We start from the raw sequence: 23,065 nt of genomic DNA on the forward strand, positions 1-23,065 counted from the left end.
TGAAGCGTTCAGAGAGACGGAGAGGCGGGCTGGCACGACCAAGATGCAGGTTATAGAGTACAAAACCAGCAGCATAAAGGAAGATGTGACTCAGAAATACAAGATGGCCAATGGGTGTGTGTGTGTGTGTGTGTGTGTGTGTGTGTGTGTGTGTGTGTGTGTGTGTGTGTGTGTGTGTGTTTGCACAGATCAACTGACAACAAAGCCCAAATTCTCCTCTGGGTGACTAATTAGGCCTCAGACTAACAATTAATGTCATTATTTAGTGATAATAGTAGCTGTTTTTTTAGAAAAAGCCGGAGGTGTCATTTTGAAATCGCTTGTTAGTCTGACTAACAGACCAAAACCCCCAAATACTCGCTTTATTATCACTAAAAACGAACAAAAGCAACACATCTTTACAACTAAGAGGCCACAAGAAGTCAGTATTTGGTATTTTTGCTTAGAAAATAACAAATTTCAACAATAAATTGATTTTCTTTCCTAATTTTTGAAGCTAAGGTTTGCTCAGAGACAAACTGAGGAGGATTTTAGAAGTGTGTGAGTCAACATTTCATCCTGCATCTCCTTGACTAGTGCAGTTAATTTTCAACATTCAGTATAATTTTTATTTTTTATTTATTTAAAATCAACTGGATGAATAATAGCATTATTTGTTACATTTATCTTAACCTATGATAATATATTACACTTTACACGTTCATGTACATTTTGCATTGAAAATCTAAAGTGGAGTAGAAGAATAAAGCAGTAAGAAATACTTCAAATGTCTCAAAACTGCACTTCAGTACTTGAGTAAATATACAGTAAAGTTACATTGCACCGCTGGAAGAAAGAGAATAAAGAGACAGAAACTTGGTCCGTTTTTACCTTTTTTAATGAACCCTGATTATTGTTTAATTACAAATGAAGATGAACAGATAGAAGAGAAACTGAAGTACAGGCGGTTCCTCCATGATAAAAACAAAAAGTCTCCGTCTCTCCTCCGGAGTGACAGCTCACCGTCGAGGCGGACGAGAGAGGAGAGACGGAGACGACCTGGGAGGACAGGGGGGACGCATTTCAAATAATACAATGGTTAAACAGTACAAAGCTCTTTTTTTCTTACAGAATCCTCCAAAATGGAAAAAATATATATACAACATCAAAAAAAGAAAGAAGGAAACAATAGTTTCTTCCCCAGCTGTATATCATGTGGGGATAACGTGACCCTCCTCGTGTCCATGGTAACGCGGTTATAAAATCAGCGTGAGTAAAAAATAAAAAAGAGACTGCACTGAAGCTAACGAGCTGAAGTTTTAACTGGAACAAAAACTCATGGAGAGACCGGGCCACGGGCAAGAGGGTACAAAATAATCAAAAATAGTTAATAATATAATAATTACAAGAGTAACAGTAATATGTCTGAAAAAATACAGAAGAAAATGATAAGAAACAGCATCGATGAAGGGGTCAAAGTATCGACCCGGCGGGGAAACAGTTATTCTCTTGTGTTTCGTGTTTGAAGTCACGACAGGTGAAGGCAGCGCAGGTGTTCAGGTACGGCTCCGTGTTTTTATTCCTCTTCATCAGACACTTTTAAACTGACACGTCTGTCCTTAAACATGTTTTTTTGACACATCTGATGACCATAAATGACAAAAGGTGTGTTTGACCCTTTTTAAAGCTATTTTAACCCTTTGAAACCAGAGCAAATGGACTTGTTTTTTTAAAAAAAACAGGCAATGAGCTATGACAGAAGAAATTCCAAAGAAATTAGCAAGAAATTTGTAAAAAGTAAAAGAAAATTACCTGAAAACAAACAGGCTAATGACTTTCAAAAAGGTGCTTGAATATAAAAAACTTTGTAACATAGGAGTAGTTTTTCCCTATTATTCTTTTTCCCTTTCCTTTTTATTTTAATAATACTTTTCTAAATCTACATTTCTTACCAAGTTCCAGAAAATAACTTGAAATTTAGTCAAAATTAAAGAAAGTTAAAAAAAAATATGGAAATGACATGAAAAAAATATTACACAACTGTAGATATGTAATTATTCGTTTTCCCTAACTTATTCTCCGTAGACATTTTTCTTTAGCTTTTCAAAAGTTATTTTATTAATCTACATTTCGCTCTTGGTTCAAAGGTTTAAATTCCTGTGAAAGGCCTCTGAGGACAGCGCAAGAAAAATGATGTTGCTCCAGGTGTCAATGGGTTAAACATTTTAAACAAAGAACGACAGACGTGAGTTTTTTTTGTGTCGGGCGAAGAAAAGTTTTTAAAATGAAACGACTGGAGCTGGTTGGACAATCTGGACAAGAAAACTGGGACTAAATAACCCGAGCAGAGACGTCACATCGCCGGTCTTTTCTAAGCTGTGTGTGATAGTTTGTGTGTGTGTGTGTGTGTGTGTTTGTACAGCATAACCATAGAAACCACACATCCACATCCACACACACACACACACGTGCACGTACACCCCGAGCAGAATGAGCGAGTCAGGTTATGGGAAGTCCCTCTCTCTCCGCTCTGCTCTGAGGTTTTGTGATGCCATTTCCTCTGAGTGTGTGTGTGTGTGTGTGTGTGTGTGTGTGTGTGTGTCTGTGTGTGTGTGTGTGTGTGTGTGTGTGTGTGTAGTTCCTATGGTTTGCCGTCTACTCCAGAGAGACTGTGGGGGCGTCTGATGTCACATGTGATGTCATGTTTCCCTTTATTTTCGCCACAGTAAAGCCTCACTGTAACCAGGACGAGGTGTGTGTGTGTGTGTGAGTGTGTGTGTGTGTGTGTGTGTGTGTGTGTGTGTGTGTTTGGGCTGGGTCAGACCAGCCCAAACACACACACACAAACTTGTTTCACACAAAGCGCCCTGAGTCTACAGTCCACGCTCAAACCAAAGTCCAGTGGTATCAGCAGCTGCGGTCCTGCGCGGTGACGCAGAGCTGAGAACCTGCTGCAGGTTTCTGTCGTCCAATCAGAATCTGAACACGCGAGTCCGTCTCTAGCTCCCCGTTACGACGCGCGCCACCGCAGTTTTTAAACAGAGCGGGGTCAAACTGTGGCTGTAGGATGTTTTAGAGCTGAAATGTTAATAAAAAGTGAATTTTGTCTGCTGTCTGCTCCTCCAGGGCAAATGTTGATTAATCTTTGGACTTTTTTCTCAATTAATTGATAAGTTATTTCAGCAGTTTTACTTAATTTTGCCCTACATGTTTTAACCAGTAAATAACCTGTTAATGTTTAAGAAAAACACAAAACACCAGGCCTTTTTTTTAAGTGCGGCACTTCACTGACTCGGCGAGCTCTGCACTAACAGGCCGGGCGGGAGCTAACCTGCAGAGATTAGCGCTGGTGGAGTTGTACTGGTGTTGCTGCAGAAACATGGAAACCACCCTCCAGTTTCGCCTAAAGTCGCCACAGTGAGTTAGCGACTTTGTCTACGTCTGTCACATGATGCCCACAGACCCAGAAAGACTTTTTCCTGTGACTTACATCAGGAAAGAGACGTCTGTAAATCAGCGGATTATTTTTTGAGAGCATCAAAACCTCCTCGAAACGACTCATTTCACAAAGATCTAATCCATCCAGCATTTAACCAATTAATGGCTAACTGTTGACATCTCTTGGTGTTTGCTCAAAATCTCAGAAAGTGGTACAAAAAGTTTCCAAAAAAGCCCACTATGACGTCCTCAAATGTCTTGTTTTGTCCAAAGATGTTCAGTTTACTGCCAAAAAAGGAGTAAAAAAACCATCATCAACTTTTTTTAAACAATTATCAAATTAGTTGATTAATTTAATAGTTAACAACTAATGAATTCATTGTTGCAGCTCTGCTCGCCTGCCAACAAAATACGATTTGACCCAGGTCTGGTTAGAAGTTTCCGCTCGCTCGTTAATCCTCGTCCCGTCACATCCTGCGTCCCCTGAATACACAATAACTGTTTTTTTATTTTCTAACAATATAAATATAAAACTCTGACATCGTCTGGCCTTTTGTCACTGCAGCGCAACGGTCAAGAGAAGGCAAGGGTGAGAAGGCAAAGGCTGAATTATACTGGTAATAATATGCCCATTAGAATATATACATATCTTTACCATTAAAAATAGTAGGATTTTCCTGATTTGTATCAAATGACCATATTGAAATATAATATTTGAATTCAATATATATTTGAATAAAATATATATGTGTAGATTTACTTATTCTGTATCTCTCTTTTACAAAAAAACAGAAGGCATGTTGGTACTGTGTGTGTGTGATAAAACATTTTGCTGGGGGAAACTCTAAAAACTCTCATTGGCTTTAAAAAAGGCACAATCTTATTTGGAATCGTTTGTTCGTTAAAATGGGTGCAACGTTCTTTTTTTGTCCTTTTTTTTTTTTAAACTATATGAATAAAACGTCATAAAAATAAGTTTGTTTCTCGATATCTCAGTTGCAGGTTTGCCTGAGTTTACCTTGATGCTCGACATTCATTACTTGGTTTCCCCCTGTTACCCCCCCGTAGACGAATCAAGTTGTAAAACGTGAAAAGATTCGGCTTTTCTCAGATCACCGCAAAATGCCCTAAAATACTGTCCATGTCTTTATGCCTTGACCGAAAGAATACAGTCTTTTTTAAAAAAAACGGGGAATGCTGAAGAGAGCGGTTGTTTGTTAGAACTACGAATGCCCTCAAACCTCCTCAAAGATTGTGCAAAGTCACACGGGGACACAAAAAGCCGAGACGCCCTTTGTGTCCTCGAGGGCACGGTGATGTTTACGCCAGCTCCGGGTCCACGCACAAGGAAACAAGTGTCTGTAATTACAGCCTTTCAAGTCGCTGCTTCCACGTTTTCCTCAAGAAGCGAAGAGAGAGAAAGATCTTTCCTCTCATGGTTTTTTTTCTGTACAGCAAAAAACGCGTCCATGTGCCGGTTAACAAACGTCCTGTGTCAGAGGTCGAGAGGTCACAATCTTCCTCATCCACTCGGTTTGTCCTCAACATGTCTAAGTCCGCTCCTCGTTTCATGTCTTTATACACTGTAGTGATGGAGCTGAGGATGAGGAGAGCACTCAGTCCGGCCCTGACGCAGTCTCAGTGTCCGAGTTCCAGGAGAAAAAGATGATTGAAGAGGGTTTTCTAATCGCCCTCTTCAGTCTGTCGAGCAATTTTTTTTCTCCTCCATCTTGTAAACAACTGCTTGATGACGGGTGCAGACAAGAGAGGCACTTCTGTAATCTCTATCAGGGCTGTTAAAAGTGTTTTTTTTTAGTAACGTTAGGATCTGTCCATCTTCTGTTGAATGAAGAGAGAGGGGGATGTTGAAGAAAGGAAGGCTCGCCGCCGTCAAGAGAGGCAGCAAATCTACCGCTGTACAACTCAGGCTGCCTTTGTACTCTTTAGGGTGACTGTGATTCATTTCACCGCACCAGATAAACAAACACACCCATTAAAAGACAGAATCGGGGCACAGGCGTGACGTGAGGCGATCCCTGGTGGATCAAACTGGCGCTGTGAGGGCGAGGAGGCATTGAGTGTGCAATTCCTAAGCGATATTTAGAGAAGGCGTTCTCTTTTAGGTTAAAAATGGGTCAGAAGTCAATATACAGACTAACTTAATGTTGTCAGTCACCGCAGAAATACTGACTGCTGTGTTCTTGTCTGACGGGGTACCAGGGGCACATTAGAGGCTACACAGGCACATCTACGCTTTATGGTTTTGCATAATGTCTCATGGCTGCGTCCTGACCACAGGAGGGTACAAAAGGTGTTGACAAAACCCGAGAGGTAATCATGGTAGCACACTCATGTTCTTTACTACCATCTGCAGACGTAACATATGCAGGAAAATATTTTATTTTCCGTGAAGTACTTTAAGGAGCTTGCGAGGCTGCGAGATCAGTAAAAAGTGCCCAATAACTCCTTATGCACAAAAAAACACGATTTCCTACAAATGATGCAAGAGTGTTTTTATAATCACCTTTCAGTTGCTGTCACCTTAAAGGGACAGTTCACCCCAAAATTAAAAATTCATATTTCTCCTCTTTCCTGAAGTGTTAATTATCAATCTAGATTATTTTGGTGAGTTGCTGAGTGTTGGAGGTACAAGCTTTTTATCCAATATAGTAGAACTAGATGGCACTCGGCTTGTGGTGCTCAAAGCGCCAAAAATGTATCTTGAAATAATGACCTGGTTACTCAAGATTATCCACACACCTTGCTGTGAGCAGTTTCATGTAGGAACTATTTTCTCTCTACAGAATTACACCCGCCAACAGAATCACAGTGCAGCAGAGAGTGTGCATCTACTCATGGTCGAGGCAGCGCAAGATGTAAACATTAATGGCGTCCTCCTCGGCTGGGCTGCAACATTAGCTAGCAGTAGATGGACGCTTTCTTCTGCACAGTGATTTGGTTGGTGGGTGTAGTTTGGAAGAAAGAAAATAGTTCCTACATGAAATTGCACAAAAAAAGGTCTGAGAGTGACCAGGTCATGGAAGGAGACATTGCTGTTGAGTTTTTTCTAAGGTACTTTTTGGCACTTTGAACACCGAAAGGAGAGTGTCATCGACTTTTATCTTCTGCACATATCTCCAACACTCGGAAACTCACACCAAAATAATCTAGACGGATATTAACACTGTAAGTAAGAGCATATATTATCATTATATTTTTGATTTGGTGCTTACTGTCCCTTTAAGCACACAAACCCTGCAATGTTCACTCCTGCTGTCAAGAAACCACAAAGCATTATGGTCTGCATAAAACTATTAGGTCTGTTGTCATGACTCAGAGAGGTGTGTGTGTAAGTCCCCTGTGTGTGTGTGTGTGTGTTTGTTTGTGCGTGAAGCTCAGCAGCCAGTGTTTTCCAGAGACAGCTGCGCCGTAGCCCTCTGCAGCTCCGAGCTCGCCCTGCGCTGGGTGGGAGGCGGGGGCAGCATCAACCCCAAAACAACTCCACCTGCTACTCCTCTTCCTCCCCCGTTCTCCACCTCCCCCCCTCTCCTGCCAGCCTCCTCTCTCTTCCCCTCCGACTCCTCCTCTCCCTCTGCCCTCACTTTCTTATCCTCCGCCTCGTCCCTCTCTCCGTCCGCCTCCATCTTCTGGTCTTCGCTCCAGCGGCGTTTGAAGCGGAGTTTGAGCGGGATGCAGCGCGTGCCTCCGGGGCTGATGGGAGCCGCCTGACCCGGCTCGCTCTTCAGGTTGATGAGAGGGAAAGCCAGACCGCCGCTGCCGATAGGAGGAGTGGCAGGAGTTTTGAACACCTCCTCGTCATCATCGGGGTCGTCGTCGGGGTTAATGTGCGGCGGGGCGGAGAGGCTGCTCCCGTTGCCGTTAGCTTGGTGATGGTTGTTGTGCTGATGAAGATGGTGACGAGCTGTCGGGGTGAAGATGTCACCTTCATCATCCTCGTCAATGTGATTCAGCTCATCTTCCTCACTGATGTCAGTCACCTCCACCTCTTCCTCTGACTCGATGTCTGATATCGGCTCCACCTGCAGATACACAACATGACATTTAATTTGGATTCACTGTGTTCCAACGTATTTTCATGGACAAAGTTTCAAAATATATATATATTTTTCTTTGCCCAACATGTCCAGCGTTTTTAAAACATATGAGATTAAAACACAACTTCAGCATCCCCAAGAATGTGTTCAAGGTTTGCCAGAAATTATCTATAAAAACAAAACAAAACAAAAAACTCTGATTTCAAGATAAAAATGCCTTCCAAACCCACGGTTTTCTTAAAAATATATTTTTAAAGAGGCTGAAGGAAAAAAGAACACAGAAAAAAATTTGCCAGGAAAAAAGAAAGAAAAAAAAAGACAATAGATAAATAAATAAAGCATGCCTTCCAAACCCGCGAGCCTTCTGGTTTGAAAGGCATGTTTTCTCTAAAAATTGGCAGTAAAATAAATAAATAAATAAATAAATAAAGCCATATAAAGTTGTATGCCCCTCTCCCAGCCAAAACTGTTTAAAAAAATTTTTTGACATGCCTAATAGGCGTAATTGAAGGGACTTATGCTACAGTGGGAAAAAGGAAGACAATTTGTGATGAATAAATAAACAAAAACATAACCAAAATGTTGCTTAGTTTTTTAGTTTCATTACTTTTCCAGGTTTTTCATGAATGTTGGAGCCCTGTGACCAGATGCTTTTAGTTTTATTTTTTTTCTTTAAATTACAAGCCATCTCTGGAAAAACAGCATCCTGTGTGTGTGTCTGTGTTAGCAGACTCACCTTGATTTTGGGAGGCCCTGCAGCCAATGCAGAGTTGATTATCTGACTAGACCCTGTGAAAGAGGAGGACTGACTGGAGGAAGAGGAGGAGGAAGCAGCAGCCAATGAACTCCCAGAATCTCTCTGTTTGCGCCCGAGTGGTGGCGGCTGCAGCTTGAACTTGAACGGTGACGGGTGCTGCTGCCCCTCCTCTCCGCCTCCCGGCTGCTGGCTGAGCGAATGAGAGAGCGGCAGGGGCGGGCCGTGGAGGTGGTGGGCTGCGGGCTTCTCCGGGGTGGGGCGGTGCGGCTGAGGGATGATGATGTTGGGGTAGTGGAGGAAGGCTCGGGGGCTGAGGTGGTAGTTGTAGACGGACTGGGTATGGGCCTGCAGGTAGTGCTTCATGTCCTCCGGGTTGAAGGAGAAGTGGGAGCCCAACATCGGAGAGGACAGGGAGGGGGACGGGGTGTAGGACAGGTGGGGGGTCGGGGTCATGGACAGGGCTGGGGACAGAGTCGGCGCCAAGAGACCTCCGGGGCCGGGCAGCGGGGACACAGGGAATGGAGACAGAGGATCTGGGTGGACCCTGGGGCCGTGCCTGGCGAGCCCAGCTGGGTTTGGGGCTCCGCCGTAGACCCTGAAGAGAGAATCGTGAGGCAGACGGGGAGGAAGCAGGCCCCTGTAAGCCCTCTCAGGACCGACGCCTCGCTCATCGGTCCCCACAGCCTCCTCCAGCTCAGAGTTGGTGGAGGTGCCATCGCTGCAGTCGCTCACAGAGCCGCGGGCCATGCGGCGAGCCACACTGCTGAACATGCCCGGGCTGCGCAGCTCCTCGCTGGAGGAGAGGACTTCTGACGGCGTGGAGGGAGGGAAACGAAAGTGGCTGCCTCCCGATGGGACCGGAGGGGCACTCTGAGGGACTCGACCTGTGAGGAGGAGAAAAACAAAAAAAGAAGAATGAGGACCAAAATCACCAGTTATTACAAAAAAATCCATCTGGTTGCTGCTGGTGTAATCATACATCATCATGCACCAGAGTCTCGTGTTCTGTCGGCTCTGAACGAGGTCTGCTCATCGAGCGCAACAACCTGATCTGGGATGCTCGGGCATATTAATCATTTAATAATTAATTTTTGGGTTGAATTAAATAATGCTTTGTGTATGTTTTGTTAATTGATGTTAATATAGTTTAAGATGTAAAGGATAATGTGCTTGCGATCAAAGGCTCTGCTCCTGATTGGGGTCGGATGGGAAACTCAATACTGTGGCTCCACTTCCTGATCCCTACTGTGCAGCATCTGGCTCTAAAAGACAACCAGTGCAAGATGGCAGCATCCGTTTCCAGTAAATACCGGCTTAATTTTTGTATAGTGTGGGGGGACGCATTAAACTGTTTCTAAAAATCTTCACACTAGATAGATTTTTACAAAAGATTTGCTTTTAATGACCTAAAACATGAAAAAAGGCTACTTTTTCAAATATACCCTTGTAACTTTCTTTTTGGATGAACTATCCTTTTAAAGTGAAGAGAAAGGGAAAAGTAACTAATGAGAGTAGGTCACATGTCTCCCATAACTCCAACTATTTTACCCAGAGGGTCACAGGCACACAAAGAAAACACTGCGTTACACAAAGCCACAAGTTCCCTTCTCTTTCAACCCCTCCTCTCCTCTCTCTCTCTCCTGCCAGGGCGACTGTGGCACTGCAATAAATTCTTGGCATCAGTGCACGTGCCAGAATTAAATATTGGAAAAGTCGCTCTTTCTGCCATCACAAACATGGGTTGGGTTCCTCTGTTTTTTCCAGTACCGCTGAGTGTGTGTGTGTGTGTGTGTCTCTCTCTCTCTCTCTTTAAAAAGCACACATCTCGCAGCCTTGTGTGTCAGAGCCGATGGGGGAAAAAAAAAAAAACTGTTTATCTTGTGTGCATGTTTGTGAGCGCCTGTGCTCGCCTATCAATCCAGATTGACGTGGGCATGTGTGTAACCGTCGTATGAAACCATCATATCACAACATGTCAGTGTGTGGGCCACATCACACGGAGGCTATAATTAAAGTTTCGTGCTGCACTTATGTCACCCAGTATCCAACGCTCCCATATGGGCTGTGTTTACACTGGGTGGCCGGGACCAGAAAGAGAGACGACTTCAGAGGAGGGAGGAGAGGGACGTGGCACACTGATGTCTTCGAAGACACACACACACACACACACACAAGAAACCAGGCAGATACATGCAAACACACTACACCCAATATCTACTGCGTACTGATGCACTTCTGCTAGGATTGTATTTGATTCTGAGTGTGTTTTTGTTGCAAGAATAGGGGTAAACATACTTTGTATTAATATGATTCCATTGTATTAAACTTAGTGTTTAGATTGTGACCCGAGCTGGCTTCAAAACTGCTCCATGTCTGTACCTGTAAGCTTTATTTTTGGAAAGTAAATTGGTAAGTCGCCCACCACACTGACTGGAAAATTCCCCAGACAATAACAATTGAAAGTCTCAGATTTACACAGTCTCTGGGTCTTTGCTCAAAAGCGGTCTTTGCAGACGACTGCACGCTCTGAAGGACTGAAACTAAATCGGAGCAAAATATCAGATTATGATCAGCTCCTCGTGATGCTTCATAAGTTAAGCGTAGTAGCATTTCAAATCCTGTTTCTGGCCAACATGTAAACAGCATCAGTGTTAACATTGCTAGCCTGCACCAAAAATACTCATCAGTTTAACATATTACGATACTCAAAGGAAAACAGGAGGAGTTTAGATCAGCAATTGAGACAAACCAGGAGCTCTGATCATCGACGTCTCTCTCTTTCTCTCTCTTTCACAAACAAGCACAAACACACACGTTGGGTTGGGTATCATTTGTTTTTTTTTTCTGATACCGGTGCTAAAACGACACTTTTAAAACAATAACAGTCCCTAAACTGTACTTAAAAAATGAATAAATTAAGCACAAAACGGTTAATGACACTAAAGAACTGCTTATTTTATGTTATTTCTTTTTTTTAAAGGTTGTTTTTTGGGCTTTTTGACTTCATTAGATAGGACAGCTTGAGCAGCAAGTGTGGAACGGGGAGAGAGAGAGGGGGGAAGACATGCAGGTAAAGGGCCAAGGTTGAAATCGACCCTGCGGACGCTGTGAGGATGAAACCTTGATAAGTTGGGACATTAAATACGCGACAAACTATTAACGAGATGTTGTCATGTTTTGCAGAAAAATGTTTAGTGCTCATGGCGTAAAGTGCTGCACATTTCAGCAGCATTTAAAATACCATTTGTTTATTGACAGATGTATCGACTATTTCAAATATCTCTAAAATGCATTTTTATTTAGTAAATGCTGAACCTCACAGACTAAACTGTGCTGAATTTTGACCGTTTTCTGAGAGTTTTCTTACTTTTACACTTACCGACGACTTTAATTTTTCATGTCATGGAAATCGGTCCTTAGGAACATCCCAAATTTGTGGCTGATTCACTTCACAGGTATTTTTGTCACAGCTTGGCAACTGAATAGCAGAGTCATGTTCAGAAATTTAAACCCTGCACACCAGGACCACAAATTCAGACATCTGAAGGCCATAAACTTTTTCCTGTCTTTGAGCTTAAACTCCTTGAACATGTCCCTGCCGTCAAGTGCAATTTCATTCTTTTTTATCAAAAATATCAAATGAATTTCAGTTGCTAAGGGATGTCATCAGGGGCACAAAAAGGAAGAAAAGGGTTGGACAGAAGGTTAAAACTTCCCTGCCTGATATTTTCTGCTTTCAATAATTTCAAAAACCAAAGACCCTGGTTAAGTGCTTTTTAATTACAACAAGTACATCTTAGGACACTTTCCCAGTGAGACGTCTGTCTGTTGTATAATGCGAGTGTGTGCGTACCTGAGCCCATATCGATGAAGGGGTAGTTGACCAGCACGAGTTTGTTGAAGTTGAACTTGTAGGTGAACCTCTTCCCTTTGGTCTTGTGGAGGATTCTCTTGTTATAGTAATATCTAAAGAAAAAAAGGGTGAACAGTGTGAGTTACCATTTTTATATACTGTTACCACCATCAGCAACATGTGGTCAACCTCTGATGTGACCACATTTTGTTTTAGTCAAACATGTAAGTGTGACACTGTGGATAACACAGTTATTGCTCAATTTTTTCCGGCTGAAACTATGGACTGAAGAGTTTTCCTGCATGCCACAAAATGACTCAAACGTGCAAAAGCCAGCGATTCTTCACAGTGAAACCGAAATGGTCAACAATTCACCACAGTCCATTATTTTCCCATAGATCTGCATAAACTGTGACAGTTGGCTTACAAGTGGATATTTAGTAATCCTGTTGGCTGGGCTACATTTTTGAGGGTCACTATTCATCAAAAGCCAATCAAATCTGCACTTTCTTGTTTTCTTCCAGCGTGAAGTGATAATTGTATGTGAGCAGTTCTGCATCGCAATGTAAAATGGATGAAAAGTTGTTGAAATTGAACTTTTATTTCATTAACTAAATGAATGTTTGTCTCAAACACATGGAAAACAGCGACACCCAGCCTTGGGGTGATCTTATGATGATAGTGAACTTTGAAATCTAAATTATTTAACAAAAAATAGATATTACCAATTACTTTGAGACTTTGCAATGCAGGGTCAGAAAAAAGTGATACATAAAATCTTATTTCCCATGTCTGAGCATTTTTAAGACTTTTGAAAGATTCATTTAGACAATTCAATACCAATTAAGGCCTCATTTCATGATTAATGAATTCAATGCCTTTTAAGACTTTTTAAGGATCTGCAGGGACCCTGTGTTCATTGACACCTGTTAGTTTATCTGACAATTTCTTTTATTTGCAGCTCAGAGGGCAAAAGAAAGTAATCCATGTACACAGTGAACTGAAATAAGAGCCAAATTATGGTGCCTCCCTCTTTTTTATTGAATCAAAATTGACTCTGAATCAAATTATCATACAAAGAATCGTGAGACTGCTAAAGGTTCCCACTCCTACTGAACTCACTGAGATTTTATGTTTAATGTTGCTGAACTGGTGTTTGGTAGTTGGCTTCAGTATATTAAAGACAGTAAACATCTTGATATTACAGAAACCACAATGTTGGCGTACAAAGCACCACCTGCAGGGTAAATCTGCATCATTCAGTGTACAGCACATCATTAAACAAGCTGCTCACAATGTGAACACACGGTTAGATTCAAAAATCTCACTGTGATTACTTAAGGAAGTGAGACAGCCGTTCTGATTTAGTCGTACCCAGGCGGCTCCATTAGTAAGAGCGCATTAGTCATCGTCAATACACAGAGCGATGGAGAGGAGTGAATAGCGAGCCGCTGACAGCTCATCTGAAAAGATAAAATGGCTCCCTGTGACTCACCGATAGCCTCAGGACCAAACCACATTCATATTTCTTTACATGAAAACTTATAAATCAGAGTCTCTCATTCAGCCGACACTGGCCACTTCATTCTGGGAAATGTAATACATTATTCATTGTTTCCAGTTGCACTGAGCAGAGAGGAGCCCAGTGGCAACATATCTGCTTGTTTAAGAGCATATTCTCTTATTGTCAATTTGTTATACTTGAGCTTTTCAGCAGCAGCAGTATACCATTTATCCATCTATCGATCCATTTTTCTTTACACATCCATCCGCCTAACACGATCAATAGTTTAATTTTGGCTACATATAGAACAGACATGATATAACACACAAGGTACATCATTACTAATGCATGTGTAAAACCACAGCAATAAAACGGTAAATAGATTTCTATCTATTCCTGTGAGGTGATAAGTGCATTAAAACCCACCTTTGTTTCTTCAAGTGGGGTAAAACTGATTCCAGTAGATGTTTGCCAAATACTGTCAGAAAAATGTCAAAACCGTTCAAGCTCAAACTAACTTTTTTGTCTTAGTACAATTTTTTACTTTTTCCTACATCTACAGATCTTCTCTTAGATAATTATACATATTCATGCAGAAGTTTTGTCTTGTATATATGCTCTTTGTGTTGAAAACTTCATAAATAAATCATACATAAAAAAACTTTCAAGCCATGCCTTTCTTTGCCTTTCCACAGAGATATAAACTGATGGTAATTCTGATTTTTGTGCACCAATACAGTCGCAGAAAATTGTCAGGATGTAAACAAGATAAGATTCTCAGATTCTCACAGTTCAGTAAAATATTAGTTTCCTAAAATCAGTCGCAGTCGTAGTGACAGATAAAAAACACAATAATAACTGCTATAATATTTGTCACACTGATGAAGCCGTACCCAGCTGTATCACTGCTTCATTGTGAACAGAGTATTAGTCACTGGAGTTTGGCACAACACACAACAAAGTAGAGCAGGAATATGTGTGTGTGTGTGTGTGTGTGTGTGTGTGTGTGTGTGTGTGTGTGTGTGTGTGTGTGTGTGTGTGAGAGAGAGAGAGAACCAGGAGCTCATCCAGCCCCTCAATGACTCAATGAGTGAAGGGCCTCTTCTGATAGAGACGACTACTACACACACCCACACTAGCGCATGTAATACAGACACACACACACAAATACAAACACACAAAGCAGCATGCAGATATACAGCTGGTACGCAGGCTCAAACACAACATGCACACAACAAAAATTTAAAAGGAGAAGGTCCTGCATTTAGAATGCTCTAGTTACTACATACACTATTTGGTTAATCTTATTCTTTTTTTTTTAAAGTAAAATATTTTCTAAATAGCAAGGATTAATTAAGCAAAAAGAACCAATAAGATTTTTGATAAAGTAAGAAGTAAGGAACCGAAAACAGTTGTAGTATCGATAAAATCTAAACAACACCCATTCCTACCCAAAGTTATGAGGCATCAGTCATTGCCATGGTAACTGATGTCCAAATCAGTATTCAAATACTCAGTTTTCTATATGATTACAGCAATAATCCAAAATAGCCCATAACATAAGAAATAGTTATTCAACATAAGTCATTATGCATCAACATTAATTATTACTTCTTCTAAGACAAGGACTTGTAAACTTAGTGATAGACCTAATTTTGTGACGACAACAGTTTGACTATCCGTGGCAGGCTGACAGATTTGCTAAAAACATGCAGAAAAAGTCAAGTATCTGAAATTGCTTCAAAATTTACAAAGATGACTCCAGAAAAGTCGTCTGCCAGATATGCCAAAGGAAACTGGCATATTACAAATCTACAAAAACTCAGAAAATCACCTGAAAAATGTAACAGCTTAGCCGTCTTGAAAAATTTTTTTTGAATGTTGGAGCGACCTGCATGCTAACAAAGTGGCTAATTGTCACATAATTTTATATGTACTGGAAAAGTCCTCTCGACCCTCAATACTGACCAACATTAATTCCTTCTGAAATGTAGTACGAATGTGAAGTATGAGGTCTAACAAAAGGGTAAAAACCCACGAGAAATGATGGGCCTTTGTATCTGTGCTGAGGTTCAGAGCTTGAAAACTTTGCAGAGGTGGAAATTAACATGTGCATATCAAGCAGGCATAAACGCAAAATACTGCATGCAAAGGACGACAGAAAAAAACAACAAACACTCCACACACTTTAGGAGGTAAACAGCGAGTGAGCGAGTGGGTGTTAACGATATCAGGCCTGTATGTGCAGTAAAAGCTGGAAGGACATAATGTTCACAGACGTGTGGATACGGTAGATGGATGGCACTTTGAACGAGTCGGCGCGGATAAGGCCAAGCACATACATGTGAAACACACACACTCCAACAGTGCTGAGTCAATGTGGGGCAGCCTGCCTCACACACAGGCCTCCTGCTCTTTGAAGACCACTTGAACTTCCTTCAAATAAACTAGAAAGCACTGACTGTAAAGACTTAGCCTTTACATGTTGAACACACACATAGATGTGTCACAACCACACACACACACACCACACATGTACTGTGTATGCATGAATAAAAACACACACACGTGCACTTCAAAGATACAGAGGAGCATAAATCAAAGACTTCACATCTAACAGAGCGAGAACTTTATTCCAGAGAAGTCCGGATTAATTAACAGCCGCTCATTCATATGAGGTTTACAAACCACAGAAAAGACGTTCACGACAAAGTTCGGCTCCAGCTGCTCCTTGATGTGAAACACTCACCGAGACCAGAGAGAAAGTAACTGCTCCTGTATCAAATTGACTGTTTATTTACTGTAAAACCTCTGTGGGCTAAATGCTTCTTAAGGATCCAAGCCATTTGGTGTCAATTTGTCATGTTGAGGTTTTGGTCTTTTTCTGTGTTTTAGTGACAAGTTTAATGTGTTTAAAATAACTCTGGAGCGCACCAAGACTTAAACCTACAGGAAAATGTTGCAAAAAAAAGGAAATTAATATTAAAATTATGGCTGTTAGCGTAAACGTGTTAATCATGATGCGATTAAAGGCCATACATAACGCATTAATTCATTTTTTTAAATCGTGTTAATTGCCGGCCGACATTCCCGTCTTTAAGAGGCTGCACCGGGAGGAGTGATGATAAAGGTATCATGAAACTACAAGACCTCAGGAATACAGTGGTACCAACCATGCCATGCTGCTCAGTAAGGAGGTGGACTACCACAACAAAGCTAGTTTTTATTAAAAATGGCTCCATTGAGTGATAAAAATTGTATGTTGTATGATATATGTCAACTTTATTATGACACTAATGTAAAGTAGGTTAACAGAAAATTGAATCAATCATTTCATCCCCAATAAGCTTCAGCTCAACGTCCTATTTACATTACATCTGTTGCACTATTTCTCTCCACGTATCAATGTTTTTATGTTTATGTAAATAAATAAAACTGCAAAATCAATGTGTTACATCAGCACTATACATAACTCTTTGATATGTGTTAAAATAAATCCCCATGCAAGTTCAGAAAAGGTTGGGTGTCTTTATATATGCAGGGTAAGTGAAAGACAAAAAAAGGTTTAAGCAACAAACAAGACACAGATGGGCCGGAGGAGGGCTGACATATAACAAGGCGTTAAGTGTATGTGTGTGTTTGTGGGTGTGTGTGTGAGTGTGTGTGTGGTGATGAGGCAGTGTAACTAGTCATCACCATGGCAAACTATAACCCACACCAACCTACAAAACAGGAGGCGACACTGATGACTCGCAGTGTGTGTGTGTGTTTGTGTGCATGAACAGACTGGCAGCTAAATAAAACTCTGCAGCATCCCACATGTGCTCCGCGGAGGGTGAAGGTGTGTGTTTCTAAATCTGCTGTCACCCTGGAGTTGAAGCACGACGCGCAGATGCTCATTCACGACAAAACACAGTCTTGTTTTCTTACACATTAGATTTGGCTGTTATTAAACTCAAATTATCTCTAAGAAATAAGAGATTTAATATAAGGGAAAATAAATGAGCTGTTATGGATAAGGGATATTTTTGTGTGTTTGTGTGGGCACGCTGTTATCCATAACATGTTCTGTACTGTTATCTTTCCCTAAAAAACTGGATTTATTTTAAAAATCAATCATTTCTGCTTCACTGAGTTTATTGCAGTTCATCTGGAGTTCAAAACAACATGATTCTATGTCCTGTAACTTAAGACCAACCTGTCTGGGCTCTTTGCCATTATCTGATACCTTTAAAGGAACATATGACCTAAATATGAGGCTAAATATTAGTATCAGTCCAGACTTGCCTTACGGAGGATGGGTAATACCTTTCAGACTGAAGCATGGACCAAAGAAAAGCAAGTGTTTGTCATCGGTGTTTATATATCAACAAGTGTCATCAGACCTGGCCCTGCTGTTCTGCTCCTGATGTGAGTAAGTCTGTGTCTGGGCTTGTCTTGGCCAATAGATTTTACTCATCTACCAGTTCCCATGGCGAGTCAAAAAGTTGATTCTGGAAGTGCAACGATCAGGGGTCTCATTGATAAAAGAGTGCAAAGGATCGATACTAAAAGTGTTTACTCGGACAAAAGCCGAAAATGGCAAGTGCCAAAAAATATTAAGATTTATGAAACCATGCGTAAGCCTGTCAGTGCACAATTTCCTTGACTGATTGTTTCATATCGAAATGATTGCAACGATCACTGGTATCCCCAACCCTGGAGTATCATACCAAGATGTAAGCTTGATAGGTGAACACAATATTTGTTTATTGTAACATAAAATATGGCTTTTTTTGGTCCAGAGAAAAAGTGCAGATTATCTACATTAAAAGTTGGTCAAAATTGTTTTTTAGTGAAACACATGGAGGACAATGAACATATTTCATCATAAAGCATCTATTGGGTTTACCAACAGAGGTGGGAAATATCTGGCATTGCTGGATGGTTTTCTGGATGATTTTGTGTTTCTCAATCTGCATCTGAGATTCCACCACTTAGATTTCCTAAATGAAAAGTTTTAGACAAGGAATTTATTAAATAATTTTTCAAAGAAAATATATGTTACCAATTATTTCTGAAATTTTACAATGCAACGTCAGAAAAAAAACCCTCAGAAAATCCTATTTCCCATGTCCCATGAGTGTTTTTAAGACTTTGGAAAACTTAATTTAAGTCACTTTAATATAAATCAAGGCCTTTTTTTAAAAAAAAAAGATGAATGAATTCAATAACTTAAAATTTTGTAAGGATCCGCAGGAACCCTGGTGATTAGTTTCTTGCGTCATATGCAGGGTTTATGTCTTAAAGTGTGACAGTGTGCTTTTAGATGTAAATGTCTGTGTTTACTGACATTTTTCTTATTTGCTTAAACAAACTGACCAAAAGGTGCAAAGAAAGTTTAAAATGCGCTGAAGGGGTAGATGTAGTCAAAAAACATACATAGATGAAATTCTGTTTGCATTGCCTTTGGTGTCTGCATGCACAGATGTGTTCCTTTGTTTGTTTGCACGTACAGTCCACACGGACCCTCGAAGAAAGAGGCAGATGATGAAATTTATTTCTCTTGGTCCCTTGTGTAAAGCACAATTTAGGCTAAAGCGTGGAAAAGTCATCCTTTTTTTCTTTCCCCCTTTTTCACTCGCTTTGGTCTCACCTTAGTGCTCGGCTGAGCTTGTCGTAGTTCATCTGTGGTTTACACTTCCTCGCCCCCCACAAGCGGGCCACCTCGTCTGGGTCCTTGATGACAAACTCTCCATAGTCTCCCTGCCAGGCGATGACATCGTGGTACTCCTCTTTCCTCAGCAGCTCAAGGATGAAGTGCCACAGCTGGATCTGTCTGGAGCCCGGGCTCGACTCCGGCTTGTAGGCCCAATCCGGGAAGGCAAACCCTGGGGGGCAGAGGAGAGGGGCGTTACAGCTGGATGAACAGAAAGGATGGAAAAAATCTGGGTTTCCTCCAGCTCTTTAACCCTGTCTCGCCTTTTGTTTGCCTCAAGATGTTGGCGCTCTGCATGTGATAAACCATTATCCTTTTGATGTTGTTTATTGTCTACTCGACTGCAGCTGTTCTGGTAACAGGGTCAACAACACAACAGGTGAAAAAAAAAGCTTGTGTTTCCAGCTAATAATACTTTTTTTACTTGGAAATTTCTTAAAAGACAGAATGCATTGTGCAAGAAAAAAGTCAACGTAGCGTACATTTCTTTGTGCTTGAAGGTTGATTTTTGTCTCTTTCAAAATGTGTTCTCAAAGAGAGAAAAGAGAGAAGCCACAATATGGTAGAAAAGTGAGAGGAGAACCAAGTATTTGTGAAAAGATACAAGATACAAGACTTGAGACTGTTCGGAATCACAGGTTCGAGGATGAAACATGTGCGTCCAAGTCCTTAACACATTTCTGTGCAAAGTGGATCTAGTGCCTCCAGGAAAGCTGGCGATGGCCAAATCTGTTCCCAGAGACCGCAGTCATATCAAAACTTCAGTGCTATCGCCATCAAAGCTTGAAAATCAGCACTGTTATAACAGATTAACAGGCCTTGAGATAGTGTGCAGACAAAATATAAGCTATGGTTTTTATAACTACTATCAGCACACACACAGACTATTATCCAACAGTTAAAAGTATAGGCTTTGAGCTGTAAAGCAGTGGGTGGCAGTAAAAGACTCAACACCACTTCAACACAAGGCCAGGCTGAAAGGCTGCATAGCAAAGGCATAGTGTGACACACACAGGAACACACAGCACACACACAATCCTCATTAGGACCAGATGTGTCTTGGCAATCAGGCTGAGAAAGCTGAGGGTGGGAAACATATGGGCACAATATAACAATGCTGATTTTTTTGTGTGTGTGTGTGTTTATGCAACTGTAAAGAAACACACTATCCTAAATACCAAGGTTACAGTGAGTTTCCCACACTCTACAAAGTCCATCATATCTATACAGCAGTGACAGTGAACTTGTAACAATGATACGCTCAAGGTCGATGGACTATAACACCAGTGCGATGTGGCCTATTGACCCAAGCTGCAGTGAAGGCACATGACACAATTGTGCTGATATAATATGAAAGTTGCTGCATCATACTGTATAGCCCTTTTTACACACACATTGCACTACAGGGCAGCTACGAAATCCTTCTTTATGCCACCATTGCTTTTTTTAACAGAACCAAACAACAGGGACACAATCATGCGCAAGTGGGTGATTTAAGACAGCATGCCAGCATCCGAAACCAAAAGAGTTGTGACAGCCAGTTAACACAAAAACTTCGACTTCTAGTGTGACATATAACATACACATCAGCAGCGCTTTCTAAATAATCATAATGGCAATAACAATCATTTACCGTGTCTTTTATATTGTGGCTAATCTCATCTACTGCTCAGGGCGCAAGGGGCTCCCAAATCTCTTTTTTTCCCCAATATCCCAAACATATGTGTTATTGTTCTGTTTCAAGTATCTCTACCACATTTCTATTGTCATTTCAAAAAAAAATCTTTATTTAAGTTCTTGAGTGTTGAAGTACTTTTACTTTTTATTATCATTATTATTTTTTTATTTATTTATTCCTCTTACTATGTTTAATATATGTTTAATGTTAGCACCAAAAACCAAAGCAATTTCCTTGCAAGTGAAAACCTGCTTGACAATAAATCCTTTTCTGATTCTGATTTGTGGACATTTATGGCTGCTGTTCTTCTTTTTTGAGTTAGTCAGTACCTGCTCCTTTTGCTGCTTTTTAACTCTCCTACAGTGGGTCACACACATAACACCATGTAACACATCACATTCATCCTGCTGGCTGTCGTATTTATATAGACACTGTTTCAGCAAGACAAGTGTCACCCTTTTCTAAGATTGTACCTTTTATAACAAAGCAGCGAGGCAGCATAACGGTACAATATTTCCACCTTGAATGGGGAGCGTAAAAGAAGTTTATGTGAGCAGGGGTCTCATAACACCATCTAATGTCTCTGTGTATAGGCTGCACTCATCTGACATATTAAGTTGGGAATTGTTTAATTTCTTTCAGTGCTTTATTGCCTTGTCAACGTTTTGATAGGAAACTGCTTTGGGGCAAGCTCCATAAAAGTAGACACATAAAAACAATCATTCAAAAGAACAAGAGAAGAACAGATGAAAACCAGATAAGATGACAGAAAAAAAGGACTTCTAAAAGTTGTAAAAGAGATGAAAAAAAGGAGACACACCTGGCAACTTAATCCCAGGATAAACTGTATCTGGATGGATACGGTGCCCAGATGGTAATTAAATCAATTATGACTTTTCCATTTACAAAATATGTGTTCTGGGTGCTTGCACTGTGCTTCTTTATGAAAAGGTTGGGAAACAAGTAAACAGAGAAAAATAGCAGGTGTCACTTTATTAAATATGACCTTTTTTTTACTTTTTTATGCAGCTTTTTTTTCCAAAACAACTGCATTTTTAGGCAATAGTCTGTAGCTTCGAATGGACTCCTCCACAGTGGATCAGTGAAAGCAGCTACAACTGGTGGAAACTATCAGTCTTTTTTCTGTGTGAAGCTGAGACGACAATCTCCAGAGTGAGTCATGACATTCCTACCTACATGGGTGGTGCTTTCTCAAACAAAAAAATAGTAACACAGTCTAAATTCTAGTGAAGTGCATTTACAAATAGCAGACTGCAGATTTCAATTGCAATGCACTGATATATTCAGTCAAAATCTGATCGCAATGATCTGTGCATTTATAGCCGGTCTTAACATGTGTTTTCCCTTATCCTGATACAGATGACATTTTAATAGCAGGTGTAAACGGAGTCCAAGTGAGTCATGGAAAAACCAACCAAGTCGGACGCGGTGAAACCAAAGTCCACTATCAGGTGTGCAAAGTGCAGCTATGTTTCTGCAAACTTTAATCCACAGTCATTGCAGGAGGCATAGTAGTAGTAGTAGAGGAAGTAGTGGCAGAAGTAGCAGTAATAGTCGAAGTAGTAGAAATGCAGATCTGACTAAAAGTGGGAAAGTCTTACCACAACCAATGACAGTTTGTACACTAAGACCTACGAAAACGCCACTCACACAGAGAGGAAGCCACAAAACTGCACTTGCAAATGTAATACGTAGTGTTTACAATACAGTGCTACCGCACTGCAAGAAAAGGTCAAGTACAACTCAAGTGACTAAGCTCTAGAGGGAGAATTTCTGTTTTTTTACTGCATGAAAAACTGCCCAAATTGTCACAGGAATTCAAACTTAGCAAGCAATCTCACTCCTAGTATTGCATGGTTGACATTGCACGGAGCTCCCTTGTGATCAACGTCTGGCTAAATAATGGAGAAACACACAAGTTGAGTAACTGCAATCTGCTTCCCCCTTTAGGATAGATTTAAGACACTCAAGCTGTGATGTTTCAGTGTCCAACAGACACTACATTTTGTAAGATTTCCAGGGGGGCAGAGCTGCATCCTTTCTTTTCTCCACATTTTTTTTTTCCAAATTCCCAAATGAAAA

General features: G+C 40.9%; 1 protein-coding gene across 1 annotated transcript in view; it reads right to left on the reverse strand.

Annotated features, from left to right (window-relative positions):
- Positions 1–2,194: 2,194 nt before the first annotated feature.
- erf (Ets2 repressor factor) overlaps positions 2,195–23,065 on the reverse strand; it is a 48,791-nt gene continuing 27,920 nt past the window's right edge. The window contains exons 2-6 of the mRNA XM_042506104.1: positions 19,222–19,456; positions 12,083–12,195; positions 8,209–9,113; positions 6,777–7,457; positions 2,195–2,598 (exon numbers count right to left, since the gene is read on the reverse strand). Coding sequence (XP_042362038.1) covers positions 6,813–7,457; positions 8,209–9,113; positions 12,083–12,195; positions 19,222–19,456 — 1,898 coding nt within the window. The 3' untranslated portion in view covers positions 2,195–2,598; positions 6,777–6,812. The remainder of the gene's footprint in view (positions 2,599–6,776; positions 7,458–8,208; positions 9,114–12,082; positions 12,196–19,221; positions 19,457–23,065) is intronic.

The sequence above is a fragment of the Plectropomus leopardus genome, chromosome 18, assembly GCF_008729295.1.
Source record: "Plectropomus leopardus isolate mb chromosome 18, YSFRI_Pleo_2.0, whole genome shotgun sequence".
NCBI classification, from domain to species: domain Eukaryota; kingdom Metazoa; phylum Chordata; class Actinopteri; order Perciformes; family Serranidae; genus Plectropomus; species Plectropomus leopardus.